Below are 27,340 nucleotides of genomic sequence, written 5' to 3'. Positions count from 1 at the left end.
ATTTGACACTGACAAACATGCATTTTCTAAAACTCCATTTTAAAAGGGGTATCAATCTCATATTCTTATTCAAGTATGGGAGAAATCATCTTTCCCAAAATAAAAACAAAAGGATATCGACTAAAAATGTACTCACAATCAAACTTTTCAATTTCTACCGACAATGCAAATTTGACCTAAACAGATGCACGGGAAAACTTTCATTCTCCATCCTTATGATGCTTTAGAAGACTTCATTTGCCAATATTAGCATTGGTATTGAGAAAGTGTTATTTACTAAGAAAACAATTGTTAAGGAAGCAATAACCAAACCCATCTGAGGCAGGATCATCTGTGCCTCAAACGTCACCTAAAAAATATGCCTTTAACATTCCAACAGTTCTCCATCTACACAAAATTGCCATAAAATTATAGCCAATCTAACCCTCTGCTCAAAATTTTGATGTCCCCCCATACATCACCAAAATCAGCATTCTTTTCTGTTCATAATTTACCCAAAAAAAATCAGACCTAAAAACTAAAATTAAACACAAGAGCACTGTATCGGTTATTCATTTGTTCTACAAACTTTAATGCAATTTACCAGAATGATCAATTTTCTAAATCTTGCCTTTCATTTGTTTCCGTTTATTTCTCCGCTGATCGCGCAAGCCTGCAAGAAAATAATTGTGAAATGAGGAACCTGAGAGCAGATTTCCAACGTTCTACAGTTCTTTAGAACTGGAAATTATAAAGATGACAATTCGAAAACCACCAAAGAGTCCCATTCAATATAAATATGGGTTATATTTTATGTTTTAGTAAGATAATCACATTATTTATGTCTCAGCGTTTCTGTTATCTTTATATTTTCCATCTCGTTTTGCTTTTAAAAGAATGTACTTTTTGACGAGGCTGCTTGCATATGATATCTAGAATGTTTTGGTATTTTTGGTTTCTAATTGACCACTCATTTCTTGACATTACTTAATATTTTATGATAGTTGAGAGGAAGAATTTTGAAAAAAGAGTCCCATTCAATAAAGATTTTAGTAGCTTACGTTTTTTCTCCTCTTTTTTCTTTTTCTTGACGTTCTCCATTTTCCTCCGTTTTTCAGCCATCTCTTTTGCATTCATATGTACCTGTCAAAGAAGGATACTGTTAGGATCCTAACCTAACAAGAGATACTCAAGAACACACAACTCAAGAACAATCAAATATGAAAAATATATTGAAATATAAGCTATAATATCATAAGAATGAGTAACCCCTAGCCTTTCAAGATGGCCAGACTCTCCTGAATTCCCACTCAAGAAAATTCCGGTACAAAATTCTTCATACCTTTCCCCAACCCCGCTCCTACTATTTATTACTAAAAAGCCCTAACCAACTTACTATCAAATTACTAATATGCCCATTCTAATAACCATACTAATAATCTTATTCTAACATAACTAGGGGCCTTACGATACTCCGTGAAGACACCTTGTCCTCAAGGTATGATTACAAAACACAATGACACAGTGTCACCCTCTTCAGCTTTGGGAACACTTGAGCTTCAATCAGTTCACTTGGATTCAGCCCAATAAGCACCCAAGGACTCCACAATATTTCCACGAGCCTATCTCCACCACACTGGAAGTGTTCTTCAAATTGGCTATTCTACCCAAATGGGCTAGGCCTATAATCCATTGGTTGCTCCAAAATCAAGTCAATCTTTTGGGCCCATACTCCTTTATCTTCTTTGAAAGTAGCAATGAGCTTTAAACAATTCCAGCCCACAATCAAGCCCAGAATCATGCTGCTACATTTTCCATACCATAATCCCACCTCCAGCCTCCTTTTTCTTCCTTCCAATCCTTCCCATTTTCACGTGTTGCAACCCACCCCTTCAGTTTGCATCTGCACAAAATAATGGGTTTCAACCCTTTTTAGTGATTTCAGGCCGAAGCCCAAATTGAATTAATACCCCCCTATTTCACGTGGGCAGCCCTTATCTCTCCCTCCTCACGCAATTTTTTCTCTTTTGCAAATCATCTTCTCCGTACTCTGTATGCCAACTCCCTTTGCAAATCTCAACCGTCTTTTCTCCGTCTGCTGACCTCTTTGCCATTCCGAGCCATAAGCTGCCAGCACCGTCTCCATCTCCATCTGTACACCGCCCTTTACGTTTTCCAGTTCCATTTTCCTCATTGCCATCCATTTTATCCTTCCTCGGCAATCCCATCTGTCAACTTCCATTGGTGAATCTAGCCATCCACCACTGTTGAACAGAGTCTCCACTTTTTCTTTCCTCAAACGATGCTCTCTATAATGATTCTTCTTATCTTTCTAACCTTTGATGTTTTCCCGGATGTCTATCATCCGTCTCGCCGTCTTTCCGTCTCCACCTCAATGTTGGTTGGTGCTGGTTTTAGAATGGCTGGTTGGGTGTAGTGATTTCTTGATTTGTTCAACTTTATATTTTTGGTTGGTTGTTGGTTGCTAGCTTGTGTTCTGCATGGATATTTTTTCTGCTTCTGCACCTGTGTTTTGTTTGGGCTGTTCTGAATTGGATCCTGGATTGGTCTCTTCTAGATATTGTTTTTTTGCTTGTTGGGTTTCCTCTCTGTTGGACTATTGTTTTTGGTTTTCTGCTGGTCGTCTGGCTGGGTTTTTGCTTGCTGGTCCTCTGGCGGAACCCACTTGCAAAAAAATTCCCAACTTATTCTCTGTGTCGTTGAATAAGGATATTTACGCGGCTGAATGTTGGTGTACTGCTACTCATTCGTGGAATTTGGGCCTTAGAAGAAATATGCTCGATAACGAGATTACCAATGTGGCCTCAGTTTTAGAAATTCTTCATTCTTGGGCCCCCACCGAAGGGAATGATAGTCTTAAATAAACTCCTAACGTTAATGGCAACTTTACTACAAAGTCCACCTTTCTCAACTTAACCAAGAGATCCCCTCCATTGTTGTTCCTTTGATTCGTCATATTTGGAAGAATAAAATTCCAAAGAAGGTGAAGTTTTTCTTATGGTCGCTCGCTTACAGAAGCCTTAACACTCATGAGAAGCTACAAAAAAAAAAGTTCAGAACACCTTGCTTAGTCCCTTGATGTGTTGTCTCTGCTTCAAAGAAGAGGAAACTTTGGACCATCTATTTCTACACTTGTCTCTTTACTAAAAAAGCTTGGAACACTTTGTTTAGGATTTTTGAATTGGAGCTTTGTCTCCCTAGTAAGATTGATGGCTGAATGATTGAAGGACTCAACATTAGAGGTTATAGCCCAAAAAGAAACATCTTATGGAAATGTGCGACTCGGTCCCTTTTGTGGTGTATTTGAAAAGAAAGGAATAGTAGAATCTTTGAAGATAGCTATAATTCTTTTGATTCTTTTTGGACTGTGTTGCAATACACAGCTTCTTGGTGGAGTACGAATTACACCAAACACTTTTGTAATTATAGCCTTTCAATGATTTTCAACAATTGAAAGGCTATCATTTCTTAGTTTCTTAGTTTCTTCCGGGAAGGGCCCTCTTGTCCCTTGCCCTTAGGTTGTTCTTTTTTGTTATATGAATACACTTGTTTCTTATCAAAAAAAAAAAAAAAAAAATCCCACTCAAGGAAATTCCACTACAGAATTCTTCATACTTTTCCCCACCACCCCTCCTACTATTTATAACCAACGTACTATCAAACTACTAATATGCCCATTCTAGTAACCATACTAATAATCCTATTCTTTCCTAACTAGGGGTCTTACAGATAAATAGTTGAAATTTTGACTAAATGGATGATTCATCATTCAATTACCCTACAAACCATTTAGACAAGAAAACTGATTTTCAATGAAAGTAGAAAGTGCTTGATACCTGTTGACCACCAGTTCGAAGTGCTTGAAGTGGTTCTGTAAGATCTTGACCAAAAGCAGCCAACTTCCTCCTTTTGTTATCTCCCATAGTCTGAACAGAAGTGTTCTGCTTGGCCAGTTCTTCAAATTGATGTTGCAGAAGAGGTGAAACCCCAGCCTGACAAGCAAGGAGGGAATACAGTCATTGTGTAATTAGTAATTTACTATGAATAACCAATAGCTGAAAACCAGAGATTATTCAAACCCATGCACCCATTGACTGGGGAAACAGGTACATTAGCACGGGTAAAAAGAAAAGGATATTTCAAGAAAACCAACAAAAGCAGGGTAAATCATGATCAAAATATTTGATGATAAGCTGTTGTTTGAATAGCAAAGACAGCGGTTATTTTCTTTCTCCCACTTCCTTTCTTTACATAGAGGAACTTTTTCTCTTGATGCAAAATATTTTATCATATTACAACATTTCACAAAAAGATAATCCTTAATCCAGAAAATTTATGAGAAGCAATGGGGAAAACTTATGAACGGAACATCTAACAATTAATAGTAGTACTTACACCAGCCAAATATCGGTGTGAAAATGATTTTGGTTGCAGAGGGTGGGAAAGCAGCTTGTCGAGCTCCTGCAATTAGTAATAAGTTATAAAAGGAAGGAAGATAATACCAGTGGAATTTAACATAGCCACCATATCACCTAATTTTTTTCAAAAATTAGCCATTGCGGCTAGTACCTGCTGCAGTTTCTTTAACTGGATGCAGCCAACTTTCTTCTGCTTATAATTGTTTGCTCTCTCCTCTTCACTGTCATCGTTGTCCACAACTAATTCCACTAACTCTGCATTCCGCTCAAACCAAGTTTTACTTGCCTTCTCCTAGAAATCAGCAACATAGCTTTAAACTCATAACAACCAAAAAACCAAATGAACATGTGTAACTCTAGGATTAGAACTATGGTAATAAGCAGAAACAAATCACAGCCAATTACACCAATTAGCAGGAGCACAAAAAGGAACTAGGAAGTGCCGTTCCAGGACACAAATTTCCATGTGTAAGCAATATATAGGCATGGAATTATGCCTATGTTTACCTGGGACTCCTTCCGCACAATCTTGTCAATCTGGCGTGCAAGAGACAAACGTTTTAGAACCTCTGGCATGTATGAATTATCAACAGGAAATCGCTGGAAGCTTTCCTATCGGAACAGAAACAAATGAAGCATGTATAAGGAAGATTGCTCAAAAGACATCGCAGCTATTGCTGATATATCCAAAAAGACTATACAAGTTAAAGAGCCTCATATTGGCAGCTACTATTTCTTTAAAACACAAGTCAGATAGAGAAAAGAAAACAAAAACAATAGTATGGCGAATCCACATGGTAGGAACAATAAATAATCTTTCTAGATCTGCTACCGCTTTTTACATGATTATAGATTTGCTACCTTAGAGAATGATTTGCACAGAGATGCAAATTTGGAAGTTTCATTGGCTGAGACCAACGCGATACTGCAACCATCGGCAGAAGCTCTGGCTGTTCTTCCACTTCTATGAACATAAACCTACTTTCAAATTAGACATTTAGTAACAGTTGCACAGAAAAGGTTCAAACAAGGCAAACTGTATCTTACTAACCTCAGCTGAATGTGGTAGTTGATAGTGGACAACAGTTCGAACACCGGGAATATCGAGGCCTCTAGCCGCAACATCAGTGGCAATCAGTATCCCATTTTGACTTCCACGGAAACGATCAATTGCCTGGGGTGAAAAAAAATAGGAAGTCTCTGAGTTTGTAGTTCTAATGAAGCACCAGTGTTGTATCAAATTTCTTCTTTTATTTTGCACAAGTACAATTTTTCTTAAATAGGAAAACTAAGGTAATTTGATCTAATGCTATTAGAGCTACACACTATAATGTATTGGTTGAAATAAACAAAAGCATCTTCATGGTGCTTCATCAGAGCTACAAACTCATTTTAGTCTCTTGAATGCATCTTCATGGTGTTCTCTATCCAAAGATTTTCAGGATTACTCTTTGCAGGATGCTGCGTTAAATTGGCCAGCTTTTATAATCTCCCCACCTTAAGTCCTTGATCATCAGGACTTCCGGATCAGCCCTCTGCTTCAAACAGTTTTTTGATCAATCAATCAAGGCTTATTCTTCTTTGTTCTAGGCTTGCTGCCTATGATTTATGATTTTGCTTTGGCCAGATTATTTTACCATTTTGTTTGGCTTTGTTTTTGTGGTTTTTTGTTTGATCTTGTATTGTCACTTTTTGGATGTGATGAGGGCGCTAAGGGGGTGTCAACCTAGTTGAGATGTCCAAGTGCGACTGCTGATCCTCCCTCCCCCATTGCTCTTTATATAACTCTCATGTACATTAAGGGTTCTCTTTATTTCTCAATATTAATAATAATGAGTCTCGTATCCTTTTCAAAGAAAAGATAGCATGAGTTCTTGCCCAACTCAGCACCCCCACATATGAAAGGACTGTATGACAGATACGAGCTGTCTAAATAGTAAGCTAACCTTCAAGCGTGCTCGCTGCTGCCTTTGAGCATGAAGAGTCAAGACGTTAACGCCAACAATGGATAATAAAGCAGCAATATGCCGTAATGCAGCTATGGATGTACAAAACACAATAGTGCGGCCTTGTCCATAAACAGACAGAATGTAATACAAATAAGCATCTTTGTCTTCTTCCCTGCATCTGCAAGTAGGTCATGATTTAGTAATGATTCGAACACACTGGAGAAAGATTACTCATGCAAAGAAAACACAAAAAGACAGGCACAAGCATAGTTGATGGTATGTCATACCAAACGCATAATATCTGTTAGCACAAAAAAGGTCCAATTAATCATATTATAATCTGTTAACAAAATTAGGAAGCATGGACGCCAACTACCCATGCAGCTGATTGTAGCTTGTGGACAAAAAGGAGATAAGAGATGGATGTCGATTACTAGGAAAGCTGTACCATACATTATGCAATACTAGCTAAAAGATAAAAAACCAAGTCATGTAGACCATAATCTAATAAGGTGTACGGACATGTACAGGTACTTCGACTGGAAATCAATGTTGTTAAAAAGCTTAGAAATGATGTAAAATTTTGAGCTGCCCTACTACAAAAAGATGTAAATGGGATTGGCCTTCCTCAATCACAATACATCATTTACAGAGTCCATACAAAAACATATACTCAGTTGGCAAACATATTGAATATTCCTTGTGCAATTATATGATATAAATTAAACATCCAATAGAAATAACAAAAGAGTTACATTTTCGATGTATTTGCTGTTTTGAATTTTTTTTTCTCTCTCCCCATTGTTTAATAACAATAACAACAACAATAATAAACAAAAGAAATACAAAATGTTAGATATAAGATGAAAAGGTGCATACTCTATAAATGATTCTTCAAGATTATTTGCCAAAACTGATGTGTTTGTCAGATTTATAACAGCAACATTAGGTCTTATTCCAGCTCTCTCAGATAGAGCTTCTATAGAATTCAAACCATCCATTCCCGATTGGTTAGGTTTGGATGATACACGCTTTAGTTTCTTACGGAAATCAGAAGATAGTGACAATGTAGCAGAAAACACAAGTGTTTGCCTTTTCTTTCTTTGAGAAATTGGAGTGGTCAAAGAGTTCTCTGCATTTTGTAAATTTTCTGCAGAACCATTGGTCACAGGAAGCATATCTATAATGGACTGCAACTCACGAAAGTGTCCATTTTCTATCATCCTATCAGCCTCATCCAACACAAAGAAAGACAATGCCTCCAACTGAAACAGAAAAGTTGAAGAGCGTCAACATTACCATCCTATTTATTACAGGAAAAGAATGAAGTTGATATTTAAATATCACCAAGAATAAAATCTGGCAACTTAGCACTTTTACAACTACTACTCCCTACTTTACAAGGTACATCTCAGAAGTGCTTAAGAAAAGTTCCATGCTGATCATATTAAAGGCTAATTAGAAGAGGGAATAAATGAGATAATTTCACAGGAAAACAAAATACGGAAAACATAAACCACAACATTATGGAGGTAAAGGCACGTATTGATGAAGGGTGTTTGCAAAATAAGTATCCTGATCGATGAGCTTAGATAATACATGGTGGAGACTGGAGTCAAAAAAGGTTAGGAGGAATCGAAAATCGGACTTTTTAATTTTTATGACTGGAGGATGAAGACATGGACAAGTTTAATCAATACATGAAGTGCTCACCTCTACAAGATGTTTTTCTCCTCCTGACATAAGTTCCCACAACCGTCCTGGTGTTCCAACTACAACCTCGGGCCTCGTCCTTAAAAGCCTTTCCTGCTTTTCAGTGGACATTCCACCAACAATTGGAACCACCCTGATATCTATACCTACTGCGACTGCCTTGAGATGATCAGTAACCTGATAGTAAAAGATCAAGGAGAGGAAGTTAAACCCCAAATTCAACACATACAAAAATCCAAATAAAATAAGTTCAGTTAATAATTTGCTTGTGTTTTGTCATTATGGATCTGTGGACTTAAAATTTATGCTTAAAAAACAAGAATAAAATAGAATTACATCTTGACATAAAAGGAACTTAAGTAGGTCGTTTTTTTCTTTCTAATAAGAAACAAACTTATCAGTTATTAGTGATGAATAAATGGAATGAAACATAAGTGAAAGGAGAATACAAATACGAAACAGGCCAAGGAAGGGATATGAACCCATCCCAATTAATCCAAATATCATTGCAAGTATTAATAAGAAACAAACAAGAAATGAGAATGTCATTTTGAGACCTTGAATATTATTTTAAGGTAGGAAGTTTTCTTAAAATCTAACTACCAACGCTAATATTTCTTATCCTAAGATCGTTGATCCTGGCACGTTTTATCTCCTGTAGCCACTGCAAACATACTTGTTTAGGCCTCTAGCCATGAGTGGGCATAAAGAAATCACCTGAAGAGCAAGTTCTCTAGTAGGAGTAATAATTAAAGCCCGTAGAAGACTTTTGGGAGCATATTTTTTTGCATCTACTCCTTTTTCTTCAGACATCTTTCCAGATTTCTCTCGTTCATCCAAGAATCGTTGTAGAATTGGCAATCCAAAAGCTAGTGTTTTTCCAGATCCTGTCTCAGCAGCACCCACAACATCCTGTCACATAAGCAAAACTCAATGGCAGGCAAAATATGATCCTTTTTCCACCCTTGCAACAAAAGAAAGACAAACTAACAACCATCATGGGTTGGCATGGTAAAAAAAGAGACATCGTCTCAATAACTAACTAAAAGGTCACAGGTTCAATCCATGATGGCCAAAGATCTAGTAATTAATTTTTTACTAGTTTCCTTGACACCTAAATGTTGTAGGGTCAAGCAAGTCGTAAGGGTAACAAAGAAAACAGACAAACCAACCTTCCCCTGGTAAGCAGCAGCTGGAATACACGCTTTCTGGATTGCTGTAGGTTCCTTAAACCCAAGTTTGTAGATCGATTTCATAAGCAAAGGATGCAGTCTCAACTCATTCCATGCATAATATTCCGTTTCATCAACTGCATCCTTTTCAACTTCATCCCTGATTTCTTTATCTAAATGCAAATCAAAATTATGTCATGTGCAATTCGTCAAATAATATCATATTAAATATATCAATATATGCAAATCAAACTATATTGTTTTAGAACTCAAGGACACAATTGTACAACTCAAAGGACAGATCCAAGTAAGGTTGTAAATCAAACACTTCTTTAATCAATAAACATTTAAGGAAACCCCAAATACCAAAATTTCATCCCAGATCTCTCATTCGTCCAAGAAACGTTTGGGAGATTGATCCATAGACATCTTTTTTGAAGCTTGTCCATAGTTTTGAGGCAACTCAGACAGGTATGGATTAATCCTAAATGAAGGAGATTTTTTTAAGAGAAGAAACATTTTGTTGAAAAAATGATACAACAGAAGATCACAAGCACCAATAGGTGATTACAAAAAGGATTTCCCATTGGAAACTAAAAAAAAAAGATAAAAATTCGAAGGGGCTTCATTTTGCACCAATACAACTCTGTAGATAGAACAAAATCCATGAAACTATTAAACAAGTAGCGAAATCTCTAAAGAGATGCTTATTAGGCTTGCCCTAAAATGTCTAGAAAAAAGCACGTAATATGGCCAACAAAACAGTATTCTTAGTACCTTTTTTTTTATGAAAACAGTCTTCTTTGTACTAAACAAATGACCCACCAAAAGAAACGCAAAGATGTCAACAGTACTATTAGAGTTGGAGAGTTGGCTAGTGACCAATCAAAAGCAACCAAACTAATATGCTAGAAGCAAGAGGCAAAAAAATGCATAAACAAAAAAGCAAAGGACTCGAAATGACTCCAACCCATAACACACCAGGATGGAGAGAGATAAGGTATGCAACATAGACGATCAGTAGTATTGATAGCACTCGAGCTAAACTCCCATAAGAAATTTTTTATTTTCATAGGATAATGATCCCAATTCCGTCCAAATAACAGAATAAAGATCCTTTGCAAGAGGATCCACAGTGGCCATCAAGTCATCCAAAAGATTTCACAGAAAAATATGAGGATGGATCGATAGACCACCTCCATGAACCAAGAGAAGCACGAAGTCTGACAGAGAACAACAGGTGAGACAGAGGAACCCACGCTAAAATTTCAAGCTCATTACGATTTGGACGAAGACATAAATCCCAGCTTCTGCATCACCATTCCATACATCAGCCACCTTAATATAAGGATAATGAGCCGTATGAAACAACCTAGGGAACACCATCACGAGGACACCACAATTAAGCAAAGGATACTTCCAAAAAGAGGTGGATGAACTCGAACTAAGGCAACACAAAATAGGAGAGGCCACTAAATCAATAGTCTGACAAAAAAACGTCATAGATAAGATTTTCCAGTCCACTTCTGTCATTCCCAGTGAATACAACCATTGCATTCCTAACACCCCATCTACTCCTCCCAACTCAAGTGGTAAGAATTTCGCTATCACCTTCCATCCCTCCAGTTCAAGTTCTATATCTTCACACTCCTTTACCCTTCACAGCAGCACCTGAGCCCAAAATGATCCCATAATGGGAAGTGGCTTTCGTGGGTAATCTCAATTCCTACACCACCTTGTCTGAGATGAAATTATGAGTCGCTCCACAGTCGATTAAAATAATCACCTCTCTATCCTTAATCCTTCCCCTCACCTTCATTGTTACCAGATTCGTCAATCCCACCACTGAGTTTATTGAAAGTTCAACGATGGCCTGATCTTCTTGGTCTATCTCAACGCAGTTCAACTCTTTATCCTCGTCCTCAACTTCCTCCACGGTTTCATATTCTTCGTCTTCTTTCACAACATACATTCTCAATTCCCTTTGCTCCCTTCCTTTACATCTATGATCATGATACTTCTCATTACAGCGAAAACAGAGCCCCTTCTCTTTTCGGGCCTGAAATTCTACATTAGATAGTCTCTTCTTCGGTCCTTCTTTCTTAACTTCTCCAGTCGTAGTTCTTAAGGTGACTGCCCTCATCGAAAATATGGTATTTCCTTTGTTATCACTGTTGTTCACCACTGCACTACTCTTAGTATTTAAAGAGTTTGAAGGAGGATATTTACCTTTGGCATAACCATTTAGATTTACCTCACTACGAATAATCTCCCAGTTTTCCACGAGTTGAGCCGCGTGCATCATCTTGGCTAAACCGACCGGTTTACAAAAAACCACCTCCGCTTTGATCCACGGAAACAAACCGTTCATAAATGTCTCCTCTACCACTCGATCTTGCAAATCAGCAAGTGGTACCATTAATCTATCGAACTCATTACGATATTCCTCCACCGTGGTTTGTTGCTTAATTCTTTGAAATTGCCCGCAGATGGATCCTTCTCTTGACGATCGAAATCGCACAAGCAATCTCTCTTTTAGATTTTTCCATCCCGTAAACTTATCACGTTCCTCCTGTGCCCTGTGCCCTGTACCAGTTTAGCGTTGGGCCTTCAAAACTGATGGTCGCAACCAACACTTTATCAGCATCGTTCAGTTTGTGAATTTGGAAATACCGATCGGCACGGAAGAGCCAAGAATTTGTTTCTTTCATTCGCTCCTTCCTCATTCTTCTTTTCCTTAACTTCGTTCTCGCCTCTTCTGTTTGTCGAACTCTCTCCTTCATTATTTTTTTTGAATCCGATTTCTTGTGCACTGTATTCGGCCATTTTCTCACTGGTTGTAGTTCGTTCCTTCGCAATCTAGTCCATGAGCATCATCAACATTTGATGCGTCTTTTCCATTTGTATACTAATCGTCGTTAAACTTTCTTCGATCACCGGAATTTTACTTTTTTTTTTTATCAACAGCATTTCCTGATTGTGAGCTTCCATTCTCTCTTCCGATCACGTGTGAACCATTGTTCTTCCCCTGCCCAGAACCGACGTGCTTTGATACCAAATGATGAAACTCCTCTTCGATCAAGTAAGATTTATTTTAGTACTTTAGTAATATTGCAGAAATAATAAGGAAAATACAAGGGAAACGAATTGAGAGCTCCTTAATTCGGAAATATAAAACTCTCTTCTGCTTTCCTATCTTTCAAGGAATAGCCTGAAGCCAAATGATACTTTCTAACTAACTCTCTCTCTCCTTAACAACCTCCTATTTATACTCCCCCTATTATGAAAATATCTACTAACAATATTAAAAACTATTTTCCTTGGGCACGTGCGGTTATTCCTTGCTTCTTCTTCTTTCAACTGTACTGGTGTATAATTGGTGGTCTATCAACATGGTGAGCCGTCATCCGAAGACGTCAGAAGAATGTATGAAGGAAGCCTAATTAGTAAACAATCGGCTAAACAGTCCTTCCCGAAGTTGATTGTATGAGGTTTTGTGTTGATTACCGTAAATTGAATCAAGTGACAGTAATTTCTGATACATGTGATCGAAGAACTACTTGATGAATTACACATGGGGTGGTTGTGGTTTCAAAATTAGACTTAGACCTACATTCTGGTTATCATCACATCAGAATGAAAAGGGCGACATTGAGAAGACTGCTTTCCCCACACATGAGGGACATTACAAGTTCCTAGTTATGCCATTTGGTTGACAAACGCTCATGCCACCTTCCGATCTTTAATGAACCAGGTTTTTCGACCATTCTTGAGACGCTTTGTATTGTTGTCTTTTTATGAAATCATGGTGTACAACACATACATCACAAAGCATGAAAAGCATTGTGTGGTTGTTTTCAGCATTCTTAAGGACAACCAATTGTTCACTAATAGAAAGAAGTGTGTAATTGGGCACTCGAGGATTCAATACTTGGGCCATTGGATTTCGAGCAAAGGCGTGGAAGCAAAGGGGAAAAAGGTTAAAGCAATGGTGAACTGGCCCCAACCAAAAGATGTTACAAAGTTCGTGGATGTTTGGGTTTAACTGATACTAAACGCATTTTGTAAAGAGATATGGGGATATTGCAGCACCACTTACCAAACTCTTATAGAAAAATGCGTTCAAGTGGAATGAGGAAGCGACCAAGGGCATTCAAACAACTGAAACAAGTCATGATGTTTGTTCATGTCTTAGCTCTTCTGAATTTTTCATTGCCTTCCATAATAGAGATCGATACTTCAAGAGTTGGATTAGAGCAAGTGCTAAGCCTATTGCGTAATATAGTAAAAAATTATCCCCACAAGTGCAAGTAAGATCAATATATGTGAGAGAGTTAATGGTCATGGTAACGACTAGTGCCAAAATGGTGCTATTACTTATTAGGAAGGAAGTTTACAGTGATCCATTGAAGTTCCTCATTGAGCAAAGGGAAGTACAACCTCAATTCCAAAGATGGTTGACAAAGTTGTTGGGTTATGATCTTGAAATCCTATACCAGCTCAGGCTTCAAAACAAAGTCGTAGATGCCCTGTCAAGGGTGAATCATCCGGTGGAAATATCAATATTGTCGACCATGAATAGTGGATATGGTGGTAGTCTTAAACAAAGTCAAGAAGGAAAAGGAATTGCAACGAATAGTCAACATATTAAAGGAAAATCCGAAGGGGAAACTTAATCAATCAATGGGTCAATAATCGGTTATTATACAAAGGGAGGTTAGTTTTATCAAAGTCGTCATCTTTAACACCATCCCTGTTGCACATGTTTCATGGTTTCACATTGGGAGGTCATTCCAGCTTTCTTCGAACATACAAAAGAATGAATAGGGAATTGCATTTGATAGGTATGAAAAATGGCGTAAAGAAGTATGTGGAGCAATGTGAGATTTGTCAGAGGAATAAAACAAACTCACTGTCACCAATCGACCTCTTATAGCCGCTGCCACTTCTAAACTTAATCCTTGAAGATTGGACAATGGATTTTATAAAAGGTTTGCCAAAAGCGGGTGTGTTTAATTCTATCATTGCTATTGTGGAAAAACTTCGCAAGTTTGCGCATTTCATCACTCTCAGACATCCATTCACAGCCAAGCAAGTAGCAAAGATCTTTATTGAGAGAGTAGTGAGCAAACATGGAATTCCAAAATTACCAATAGCAGATCATGACAAGATATTCCTGAGTAATTTTTGGAAGGAATTGTTTTCGACCATGGGAACAATCCTCAAAAAGAGCATTGCCTTCCATCCGCACAGCGATGGCCAAGCCGAGAGGGACAATCAATGTCTAGAAACGTATCTCCGATGTGTTTGCAATGAACAGCCAACCAAATGGAATAAATGTATACCTTGGGCGAAACTCCAGTACAACACAACATTTCATCCATCTTCAAAGACTACCCCATTGCAGATTGTGTTTAGTAGATTGTCGCCTCCATTGATTTCATATGGAGATAGGGAACCTATGAATAGCAATGTGAAACAGTTGTTGGAAGATAGAGACTCGGTTATCAATGCCTTGAAAGAAAATTTGGTGCTAGCACAAGATAGAATGAAGAAGCAGATTGACTTACACCGAAGAGAGTTGAAATTTAATGTTGGGGATGAAGTCTACTTCAAACTAGAACCCTACTGCCAAAGATCATTAGCACAGAAACAAAGTGAGAAGTTGGCCCCTTAATTTTAGGGACCTTACAAGGTGATCTACACCATTGGGGAAGTGGCTTATCGGTTGGATTTACCTCCTGAGGTAGTTATTCATAATGTTTTCCATATATCTCAAATAAAACTTAAGTTAGGACAAACTCAACAAGTGCAGCACATACCACTAGCATTGATGGAGGAATTCAAACTGCAACTGTTGCTTGAAACTATGTTACGGGTATGGTGGAATAGTGAATTAGAGGCAAATGAATGGTTGGTAAATTGGAAGGGACTATCCAACAGTGAAGCTACAAGGGAATCAGTTTATCTGATGAATAAACAGTTTCCTACATTCCAACAAGAGACAAGGTGCATTTCGAGTCGAGCGGTAATGTTAGACCTCCAATCATTCACACGTATAAGCGTAAGAGCAAGGTTGGTAGAGGTAATATGGGTATTACACAAAAGACAACTTTTGGGGCGGTTAGTGGAGAGGTAAGAACCAGTTAAGGGACCCACCTGGGAGGGGATATAAGAGGATGGTTTGGGGATTGCCGAAAAAGGTCATAATTGCGTGAAAAGCTGCTAAAAGCTTTTGGAAGAAAAGGCCAGCCTTCTCAAAGGAGTTGGAGTAACATGTGTTTCCTTTGTTAGCTTGTTATTGTTTCCTTTTCTGTTTTATCTTGCAATATCTTGTATTGTTAATTTCCTTGTGAATTCTTGTTGATTTACATTCAATATATTATCTCAGAGTATTGTCCACGTTCCTCCATTTATTGTAGGGATTTACTGATTTTCAAGAAAAGAATCCTAATAGAATTGTTAAGAGAGGAACCAATATTGACAAGAATCCCATTCATCTTCAAAGTTAAAGTATGGGTTGGTAAGTGAAAAGTGGGATCAAATAGCAAGATGCATGGAATCTCATAGTTATAAGCTAGAAGGGAACTAAATGATGTAGCCATGGGAGTTCAGGGGTTTAACCAAGAATGGAATATATGTGGTGGTTTTAAGGGATTGACGATTACCAAGGGATAGATTTTTTACCACTAGGCCAATCCATGATGGTTAGTAATTTTGCATTAAGACTTTGTAAATTTGATTTTTTTAGTTAAACCTCCAAAATATTATGTTTTAAAAAAAAAATGAAAAATCCCCAAAGTGCAAGGAGCTTCACAAAAGGCATGCCTTATTTTGTTAAAGGCTAGGTGCCAAACCTAGGCCTTGAGCCTAGGCACACGCTCCATAGGCTTTTTAGAAAACTGCTCCCTCAAAACCCTAACACTAGTTTAAACTCCTTGCCAAATCGATGAAACATTGGGGCAATTCTCCTTAAACTTGGGCTTCAATAGCTCCTCATCTAACCAACCCAATCATCACCATCTTCATCTAGGCTCTAATAGAGACAATTATGTATTTAGTCCATAGACATACCACACCCATTCTCTTACACCCTATTCAAGCCGACAAACCCACTCCCCCTCCAGTGTCACGAGGCTTAAACATACTTGACGAACCTCCTATAAACCTTAATTTATTGACTACGTCGACAACAAACTTGCAAACTGCCAACTTAACCTCATTGCTAACTTCCCCAAACTTGGGAGAAAACAAGTCTACCTCCAAATCATCCACCCTATTAAATTCCCCATCTTTTCTAAGGATGTGCGGCAATATGGAAGGGATTATACTCCAAAAATCAAAGCATTAACTTGGGAACTTAGCCATGTTAGTACTCTTGATGAAATGCAAAAATGAATGTCGTACACAGCCTAATCTCCAAGCTCGTGAATAATGCGAGGGATAATTCAGAAACTCAATGCCACCTTTGTTATCACTGTCTATTTGTGGCATACTGGAATGAAATGCTAAATACCATTGGCTAACAATATCATGAACTTTCTAGCACTAATTCTATGGCACATCCTTTCTAATAAACAAAAGTTACTATATGGCTTTATAAGAATAGAATTTTTCTTTGGAACCTTTGGGGATAAAGGAACAACTGGATTTTCAACATTGATAAGCTTACCTTTTCTTGAAAGGTTGTGGAATTTGGGCTTTGTCTATCTACTGATGTAAGTACACCCCTCCTTTAGAGACTTTCTACCTTAGTCACTTGGTTTTTGTTTAGGTCTTTTTGTAATCTACCTATGGTAGTTTGGTAGTTCACTATCGTTTTTGTACATTTCTTCCAACAATGAAACCTCATTAGTAGTTCCCACCTCCAAAAGAAAAAATGTTCTCATTGAAGTCACTCTTCCAAAAAGAGGTCAAATGATCAAATTATAACCTCAAAATCACAAATATCAAATAAATATATTTTCTCCCTGAATAATACATAACAAATTTCAATGAATAAATAATAATAACAATATTTAATGATCAAATGCTGTACAAAAAACAAAGAATATGATGCTCCACAAAATTATATATGATAATAATACCAACCAATTCCATGGTCCTTTGTTTCTTTTTCTTTCTTTTGTTGCTTCTTCTCCGTCTCCAAATGATCATCATCGTCCATTTCATCTCCAATCTCTGTCTCAATCCCATCATTATCATTGCCACCAATATCTATAGCCACATCTTTCTCTGCCGTTGGGACTTCATGAATGACCTTTTTTTTCTTCTTTTTCTTCTTCTCCTTTTTCCCTTTTTTGCTAGTTTTCGTATTAACATTGTGCCCCGCGGCTTCCTTATCAATACTATCATTGCTACCTCTTGATGCATCCTCACAGTAATCAGCATTGTTTTGCTCCTCTTTCCTTGTATTTCCACTGGCTTTTGGTATCAATTTGTGTTTCCTTGTGTCAGGTTCAGGAATCACCATGCCATACTCAGCTTCGTCAATCTCCTCAAGGGAAAGAAATCCTATAGTATATTGCAATATTTGTACTGATTACTAAAGGATTTGATTGAACAGTAAAACCCCAAAACCCCACAAACATAAATTCTCGTTCAGCATCAATAATATGTGTCAAGCCAATAAAAATATATATATATTCAATGCCCATCCCAATTATTTTTCAGCACTGCCGATAAAAAAAAATGCATAAAACTATAAACTGAATAATAACTTGACAAGATGAAGAAACCTGTTCAGGTCATGTAACAATAAACAAACGATGTAGATACATACATTTGAAGACTGCAGAAAGTAATGGTCACAGACACAACAGTATTGGTTTAGAATGCACACAAATATAACGAAAACCTCTAAAGCAAAGCATACAGAAGAACGAACAAACAAGTACAAACCTCCTTCGAGATCATTGGAACCAATAAATGCAGATAAAGTGTCGTCGATAGGGATTGATGAGTTCCACGGGAGTGAATCGAGACGTTCGAATTCTGGGTCTTTCTGGGTTTTCTTCCTCTTTAGCCTTCTCTTTTGAGAAGACGTAGACTGCGTTGATTCTGCGGCCATGGACAGACTATCCCCTGTTTCGAACCCTTAAATTTGGGAGGATATAAAATCAGTTCAAACGAATTGGTTATGTGATTTTCTTCTAAGAATGAGCAGCGGCGCGACCACGAACGCCGGGCGTTAGGAGCTGAACCACAGTTTCTGTTTCGGAGTAAGCTAACAACACGACCGAAATAAGTGCCTGATGGAGGGAGCGGCGGTGAGTTCGTGGGTGGCAGAGACTGTGGCAGCTGAGAGGGAAGCGTGCGGCGGGGAGGTCTGCAGTAGCTGGTAACGGGAGAGAAGAGGACTTTTTACAGAACAGAACCCGCTCCGATGGTGCGCCGCTGTCTGTTTGTTGCGAGCTGGTCACTGGCGTGCAGAAGGAGTCGCGTTCAAGAGGTCGCAGCGTGGAGTAGGTGTCGCGAGGGAGAAATTGTGGGTTTAAGGGTTAAAGCCTTGCAAGAAACTTTTGGGACAAATAATGAGTCAAATGCCCAACTTGCACCATCATTAAATCCTAAAGCATTGAAATTAGCAAAATTGGTGTCATGGTAATCCAATTTCATGGATAGATTAATAGTAATAAATATAAGTCGTAACTAAATTGTTTTTTAATCTTGTTTAGGAAGAATTATGAATTTATCACATTTATATTTATTTTTATGTTGTGATGTGGTTAGTGATTAAACTTAAATGTTAATGATAAAATAAATATAAATGTGACAATTCATGCCTTCCAACCCATCATTTTTACCATAGAAACCAAAAAAAAGATTATTTATGAAAAAATAATTGATCCATAGAAAACTAAGAAATCACTACAATAAAATGGATTATTTTGATGTCGTAAACAATGCCGACAATGAGAGGAAACGTCAACGTCGTGAAATACACGTTGGAATAAGGTGACAAGGCCAACGCAAACGTAAACCACGTTAGGGATAAATAAAAATTGAATTTTTTATTTCACTCTCCTCGACGCAGACACAGAGGACATCGGAGAAAGTTATAAAGTAAGTTTTATGGTTGGACTTTTGCCGACGTTCTTACACACCACGTCGGCAAAGGTTTGAATCCGTCCGGAGTCTGGAGGATTTATCCGTACGTTGGCAAATGTTAAAATTGAATTTTATAATTAAACCTTTGCCCATGTCAGCATTGACCACGACGACAAAGGTCTACACATTAATTACTACGACCATTAGTGAAATGTCAGAGAAAGACTGGAAATGTCGACGTTTTCATGTTGTGTCGGTCTTTCCTTTCCCTATTTGTTATGTAAACACATAACACAGAGACTGCGAAAGAGAAAAGAAAAGAAGAAGAGAAAGAGAGGGGAGAAGAAGAAGAGTCACCGCTCGTCCGTCGCTATTGTTCGCCGTCGCTCGTCCATCACCCACCGCTCCATGCTCCACCCTCGTCCTCCATTGTTGATTTGCTTGGTATAAAATTTTGTCTATTTTTTTGTTTTGAAACTTATATAGTTTGAAATGTAAGAATGTGCAATATATTATGTATGTTTTAATATGTATAGTTTGAAATGTATGCATGTGTAGTTTGAATTTCATTGTATTTTTTGTAATCTATTATGTAATTTTGTACGTGTAATCCATGCAATAGATGTATGCATGTGTAATATATTATGTATGTTTTTATATAAAAATGTATGAATTTTTATATGTAAGTTTGAGATTGGATGTGTAAATTTGAGATTGTATCTTGATATTATATAATCTATGTGTAATGTATGTTTTTTAGAAAATGAATTTTATAGACCCACCGCCCATATTGGTCAATCGAGTGCCAAATTAGCACTTTCTTTGTGACCACTATATGACTCGACAGTTTCAGGTGATTTATATCACATCTACCTTAAAAATCAATTAACGGTAATTCATTTAATTTTTGTTTGGATATAACATTTTAATTACACTTTGTCTGATTGAAGGAGCAATCAAGTGCTTTTAAGGCTGCTAGAGCGAAACGGCTTTACAACCACAAGATCGATTCTAAGTCGTTCCTTCAACGACAAGTTGAGCTCACAATAACACGCAATAGCCTAGTGAACTGTGTCGAGTTATTTAGAGAGACAAACGCCAGTAGTACTGGCGAGTTCGTTTCACCGGTGGCAGAGGACGCACGTGAAGTTCACCCTAACTTGTTATTACTTTCTATTTAAACTCCAAATTTGACACTATCTTCGATGCAAAAATCTTTTTTCTCCCAACCTTAGAATTTCTTCGTCCAAATTGAAACGACCCTTGTTCCTCGCAAATATTCAATCATCTTCTTCTAAAACCCCTTTTCGAAACCCCAGATAGATTATGACTTGTAGTCTACTCGAAGTTCCACACTTTCCTTCGTTGTTGACTCATAACCCTTTTTAGCTGTGGTAGTCTCGCTTAATTTCCAAATCAGGTGTCGATTGTTTTATTTTGTTTTGGTTGGTTTGTTCACTTCACGTACGCATTAGAAAGAGAAGAAACGTAACGTCTTATTTCTTGATTTCTTCTCTAACAAATGTTCGATTATTCTATCAAAATGTAGAAAAACAATGAATAAAAAGAAAGAAAAAAGCACATATTTACTTTCTGAAAAGAGGTTGGTATTTTGATGCTTAAAGCTAAAGTTACTTGTCCACTCGTCCAAATTCATCTTTATTCTTGTTGATTTTTTTTCTTTTTGAGTTTATTTCATTTAAATGAGCTAACATTAATTTAAATTGAAGATGGCGAAGAAAAAGAAAAAGAAGGTAAATGTGTCTGAAAACTAAAACATTATTTGGATGTCAACCGAAACAATGAGAAAAGTAAGAATGGGCGTAGTGTCGCCATGGTGTGGCAACTCAAGATGTATAATACAAGTCCAAAACATGATCGAAAAAGGAAGGTGTTGAAGAATGACCTTTAGTCGAATGAGTTACATGACACACAAATTCAACCTGATCGACAGTCGCTCGTTCGGTATTCTGTTATTGATATGTGCTTTATATGCTTGCAATATTTCATTTCCTACTTTTCTATTTCAATTGCTTGGTTCTTTTCGTTAGTTTTTTTTTTTTTTTTTTTTTGAAAAGGTAATGATAATATTATAGAACCACAAGGAGGACCTCATAGTCTGAGGTCAAGGCACAAAAGCGGAAAATGCTCACACTGAGAAGATAAGTAAAAACCAAACGACATCCTAAAGATAACGATAAAATCCCACGGCCCGGGGACAAGCACAAAAACAAAAAACCAATTAAGAATATGAAATATCATCGCAGACAAAATAAAAATTAGAAGTCTAGAAAACGACACTATCCAGATCAAACGGAATAAGAGAAGAAAAATAAGCTAAACCAAAGAAATAACAATGACAAATAAAACCCCACAGCTCGGGGACAAGCAGAAAATAAAAGCACACTAAATAAAACCATGAACATCTTCCGATCAAGAAGCAGCACGAGCCCGAATGCACAATCGAATGAGCTGGAAAATAATCATAGCCTCACGAACTTGACCTCCATGAAGACGATGATTACGCTCATGCCAAATGAAGTAAATCGTAGCACACCAGAGAAGACGCCGCAACTTTTTCCTCACCTTCTTTCCTATGCCCTGATGGCAAATCCAAGACAACTTAACCTCCAATACCCATCCTATGAGAGGAGGACATGAACGTAAGGATCCTAGACCAAATTTTCCACCCACAAGGACACAAAAAAACAAATGATCATGAGACCCATAGTTCCCCCACAACGAATATTTTCCCCACCCCACATTAAACTCGACCAACCAACCCTGATACTATGAGGACGAATAGTATCCCACACACTAGCAATCAAAAACCCATCATGACTACCCGACATCCAGACCCACCTATCCTCAACACTAAGACACAACCTAACTTTTTGAATCCTATCCCAAATGTCCATCAATTCCATAGAAACACATGACCACCTCCATTCACCATCCAACTACCCACATCATAAATCACTCTCTCCCCAAATTGTTGAATGATCGAACCACCATGTAACACGAATCCAACAACACTCTGTACCCTCTGCCATATCCTACCTCCATCTCAACATGATCTTTTAGGAAATCCTGCTTATGCAAGATGGCTTTAAAACACCAAGATTGACCAACCCCAACATCAATCTTGCACAACAATCTCCCTTTAAGTATATAAGCTTCCACCCAAGCAACCCACAAAGAGCCAGATTTAACGAGCAACAACCACAAGATCTTCACCATGCTCGTTATATTCCAAGAAGACCCGTCGCGAATAGCAAAGACCGCCCTCATCAAAAGGAAGACAAACCTTATCCCAAGCAACCTTAGCACCACCTCTACCCTCCGCCTTGCATCTCCAAAGATAAGAATGCAGAATCTTATCAACATTTATGTGGACTTTCGCAGGTAGCACGAACACACTAGCCCAATATACCAGTAGACTACGAAGAATAGAGCGAACAAGCTGAAGTCTATCTGCAAAAGATAACACTCTAGCAGACCAAGACCGAATATGACTGGTTATCCGCTGAATAAGAGGATCACAATCAAAACTCCGTAACCTTCGTGAGAGTAAAGGAAGCCCAAGATAATGAATAGAGAGATGACTAATGGTAAAACCCATACTAGCAGCTAGATGAGAAGCTTCCGCACTATTAACCCCCACAAGAAAAATAGAGTTTTTTCCACGATTAGCAAAAATTCCTGATAACTCACCAAACCTCTGAATAGTCTCTTTTATGAAGCTCATAGAAAATTCATCAGCAGCACAAAAAATCATAAGATCATCCGCAAAAGTAAGATGAGTTAAACTAACCTTCTCACAAAATTGGTGGAACTAAAAATTCTAAGGTGGACGGTTCAACATGCGAGATATAACCTCCATGGCCATCACAAATAGGACAGAGATAATGGATCATCATGTCTTAGTCCTTTCCTCCTATAAAAAAAACCTTCCAATGAACCATTAATCATAATAGAAAACATCAGAGAAGTGACACAAGCTCTAATCAAACTCACAAATCTCAAAGGAGTACCATTAGCTATCAACAAACCAAAGAGGAAATCTCAATTGATAGAATCATATGCTTTTTGGAGATCAACCTTCATAGTACACCGAGGTTTTTCGGTGTTTTTATAGTATCCCCCAACAAGCTCCTAACAAAGAAGAATATTATCAACAATACTCCTCACTGGGATGAAAGTCGATTGATTGCCACTGATAAATGAAGGAAGCCTATCGACCAATATTTTTTAGATACACTTGCAGATAACGTTAGAACAAGATATAGGCCTGAAATCTTCCATACGGTCAACACCGTTCCTTTTAGGGATAAGAGTAATGATAGTTGTATTCACCCCTTGAGGGAAATAACTAGTCTCAAAGAAGTGTAAGACGACATCACAGAAATCCTCCTCAACCACAGTCCAAGCTCCTTTGAAGAAACCCACTGAATACCCATCAGGTCCTGGAGCCTTTCCACTGTCCATGGAAAAAAGAACTCTTCTCACCTCCTCCCTTCCAATTGGTGCATGTAAGACCTGACAACACTCTCAGACCATCTAAATGAACTATATTCTCAACACAAGTAGAGAGCTCTCTTGAGTCACCTCTTCATGGTTAGTCAACCGAGTACCATCCGGATGAACCACAGATCGCAAAGTATTACTGTGAAGGCGAGACCTAACAGTCATATGAAAGACGGCAGTATTCTGGTCACCTAATTTCAGCCACCGTATTCTGAACTTTTGGCGCATTACAGCTTCCTCCACTCTAGCCGTTCTCCAAAAATTTACTGTGGCTAAGCTCGCTTGATTACTCAGCTCCTCAGACAGAGGAATAATCTCCACCTCTCTCTAAGCTATGTCCATGGTAACTTTAGCAAGACGAACATCCTCACTAATGTTTCAAATGTGCTTACCAAAATGGATATAGAGAACGGACTTGAGATTTCTTAAATTTTTCACAAAATTCTCAATCGACGATACCCCAGTATCTTTGGCCCAAACCGAAGAGACAACATTAAAAAAAGAATCTTCCTCAACCCAATGGTTAAAGAAATGGAAAGAAACCACATGTTATCTCTGCTGATAGCTGGGGTAAACAAGGATAGGAGAGTGATCAGAAATACCCCAAGGAAGGATGTCAACTCTCATGTTAGGCCAAGCATTGTGCCCCTCATCATTAACCAGAATACGATCAAGTCTTCTCATCAAACCAGAACCATGAACCTTACTAGTTCAGGTAAACCAATTACCCTGAACTGAAGGTTCAACAAGGTCAGACTTGCGAATAGCCAAGTCAAATTCCTCCATAACTCCAATATTTGGAGCTCCACCAAAGGCTTCATAATGAATTCTAATGGTATTAAAGTCTCTAATGACCGTACCCTGCCCCATCCAACCAGCAGAAATCTCAGTTATACGCTGCCACAACAAACGTCTCTCAATATTATTATTAGAGGCATACACACAAAGAACCCCTATGCTAACCCCTGATATCAAATCTGTTACCAACCCAAATATAACTGGTCAGCAATCTCACTAGGGTGAACATGAATCTGTCACTTTTCCACATAACCACATACGACCTATACCACTATTACTGTAATTACTCATGAAACCCCACGAATCACCAAACCTTCCAGAGATAGAATTAAAATTCTCTTCCCGGACTTTAGTTTCCAGGATACAACAAAAACCCACCATAGACACTACTAAAAAATTCATCACCGCTCTACACTTACAGGGCTAAGACCCCACACATTCCATGAACACCAACTGATCATTAAATTTTTATAGGAGCTTTTGCTCCCATAGGATGACCATCAATTAGCCAACTCCTACGCACCAAGGTGGTATCATCCACTTGTAGTGGTGCCGGAGAGCCATTTACTATAGATAACACCCATTTATCGCCTTCGTCCACCTCCATGAGGCTGCAAAAAGAATTAGTTATAGACACTTCCGCTCTTTTTCCGTTATCCCGAACATAGATCATCTCCCTATTCTTTCTATCAACAAGAGTAAAGTCATCACGGTTTACAAACTCCTTTTGCTTCTCAATTCTCAGGTGAAGGATATTGATCTCCCCTTCCTCCAACTGATTGAAGGACTCCAACACAACATATCCATAATCCTCACATATCGGAACCACCTCTTTAATAGGAACCACCTCTTTAACAAGATCCACCTTCCTTGCAACTTTCTTTTTATGGCTTCTTTTTCTACGCTCTTAGGGCAGGTATCATTAGAGTGTCAAAAGGATCTACACAAGTTGCATTTTCTCGACTTCCACTCATACATACCATTCACTATGAACTCCTCTCCTCTAAGATTAACCATTATATCGGCAGACATATGGTTGTTTACATTCATTTCCACACAAATACGGGCATAAGAAAGCTGACGCCTTTCTTTGGTAGCAAGGTCTAAGGATAGAGGTTTTACTATTGCACTCGCGACAATAACCAAACCGACATCCGTCCATAACTCCACTGGGATTTGCCCTAATTTAATCCAAACAGGAACAATATCAAAAACAAAAGTTTCAGGGACAATACCTGGCATCCATTTTCGAAGGAGCATCAGTTTTCCTCTAAGGTGCCACAGACCACGGGACAAGATACAGTCTATCGATTTCAGACTTTTAAATTGGAAAAAATGAGGCCATTCTCCATAAGAGTGATTGTAGGCATTTCAACTCTTCCCCAAATCTTCTCTATTAGTCGATAAATAACTTGATACGACAATTTTACGTCATTTAATTGCCCTACTAGGGAGTTCTCCCACACCCTAACTCCTTATTCAATGACTTCTTTAGTAGGGATCACCACAATTTTCTCCCCTACGGTAGAAGGAGGAGTATATATCAAAGGATTCCTACTTGAAGACCCAAATAATGAAGCCCATGAAGATTTACCAAATGCTCTCGGCTCTCCTTTAGACTGGGCTTCACCACTGTTTTTCTTTTCAATCATTTCAGTAGCTACAGTCGGCCCACAATCTTCAACAACTACAACCGACTCAATTATATTGCTTTTATTCGGCCCATCATTCAGCCCATCCTCTTTATCCAGTCCATTCTTCAATTCAAGAGTTGGCCCAATCTTTGAGTTTTTTGGGTCAATCTCCAATTCAGGCCCATCCACTAGCGGCCCAATTAAACCCTTCTCGGCCTTCTTTCGATCCAGCCCATTGGTTACTTGTTTTGGACCACGATCAACGGAACGCTTCTCACCTAATCCTTGGTTCACGATGGTCGGTTCAACATCGCTTACTTCAGACCACTTCTTCCTCACAATTAGGTCATCCCTCGTTGTAGCCCTACGTTCAATGGCCACCATATCATGCAGACGTTGAAGACCCGTCAATGCTCGTTTCTTCACCTCATCAGCTTCACTGGAATGGTGTTTCATCCTAACATAATTCAACCTTCCACTTGATTCACGACGGTAATTGAAATATAGAAACCCTCACGATCTGAAAGCAAAAAAAAAAAAAAAAAAAACAGTCGCCAATAATGAACATCAACCAAACTTAACTATCTGTAAACCTTAATCCACACACGTTTTGCTTCGTCGAAAATCCTCCAATTTCATAGCACTTAGTAAATAAAATGGGCGAGTATGAATTTACCAAGATAACATCCACGATAAACCCCAAGATCTGTAAGTTCTATTAAGAAACCCTATTCGCAATCATCTCAACCTGTCGAAAAAAGATCAGAGTACCAACAAGCTAACCTTAAACGTATATCAATCGATTTCAGTTATTAATCAATAATGGATCGTTAATATCCTATCTTTTTCGGAGTCGACTTTAGGGTTTGGATCTTCCACATAACAAACCGTAGACCACCTTGGAGAGACGTCAATTATATTCAGATCTCATCCAACCTCTTCTCCAGCAAGAAATCCACGTTGAACAGATGTGATTTAGTCCATTCAATTGCAACAACCGAATGGATCACGAGCAGCCAGCTTCCTCACACAAACGGTAGATTGGAGAAAGTTGGGAGACGTGCGTGTTGTACAAGCAC

The 27,340-nt window shown here is 38.2% G+C and overlaps 1 protein-coding gene across 2 annotated transcripts; it reads right to left on the bottom strand.

Moving 5' to 3' along the window:
- Nucleotides 1–236: 236 nt before the first annotated feature.
- LOC101209958 (DEAD-box ATP-dependent RNA helicase 13) lies at nucleotides 237–26,114 on the bottom strand. Of its 2 annotated transcripts, none has more exons than XM_031881399.1 (15): nucleotides 25,863–26,114; nucleotides 17,344–17,766; nucleotides 9,253–9,425; nucleotides 8,798–8,992; nucleotides 8,081–8,257; nucleotides 7,247–7,632; nucleotides 6,365–6,545; nucleotides 5,470–5,592; nucleotides 5,280–5,396; nucleotides 4,926–5,030; nucleotides 4,570–4,710; nucleotides 4,396–4,461; nucleotides 3,837–3,992; nucleotides 1,041–1,122; nucleotides 237–652 (listed from the first exon to the last, which is right to left on the bottom strand). In XM_031881399.1, the coding sequence occupies exons 1-15, from the start codon at nucleotides 25,885–25,887 to the stop codon at nucleotides 600–602; spliced, it is 2,403 nt and encodes an 800-aa protein (XP_031737259.1). In that variant the 5' UTR covers nucleotides 25,888–26,114; the 3' UTR covers nucleotides 237–599. The 2 variants fall into 2 exon arrangements, with proteins under 2 accessions (XP_031737259.1, XP_004147170.1); XM_004147122.3 differs by lacking the exon at nucleotides 25,863–26,114 and adding an exon at nucleotides 18,154–18,785.
- Nucleotides 26,115–27,340: the final 1,226 nt, after the last annotated feature.

Source organism: Cucumis sativus, chromosome 2 (assembly GCF_000004075.3).
Source record: "Cucumis sativus cultivar 9930 chromosome 2, Cucumber_9930_V3, whole genome shotgun sequence".
Classification (NCBI taxonomy): Eukaryota; Viridiplantae; Streptophyta; class Magnoliopsida; order Cucurbitales; family Cucurbitaceae; genus Cucumis; species Cucumis sativus.
This window is presented reverse-complemented; position numbering and strand designations above follow the sequence as displayed.

Coding starts and splice junctions, on each gene's coding strand:
- LOC101209958 (XM_004147122.3), bottom strand. CDS start 18,322: ATGGCCGCAGAATCAACGCAGTCTACGTCTTCTCAAAAGAGAAGGCTA. Junction 5,397..5,469: donor AACTACCACATTCAGCTGAG/GTTAGTAAGATA, acceptor ATTTGAAAGTAG/GTTTATGTTCATAGAAGTGG. Junction 5,031..5,279: donor TGTGCAAATCATTCTCTAAG/GTAGCAAATCTA, acceptor CTGTTCCGATAG/GAAAGCTTCCAGCGATTTCC.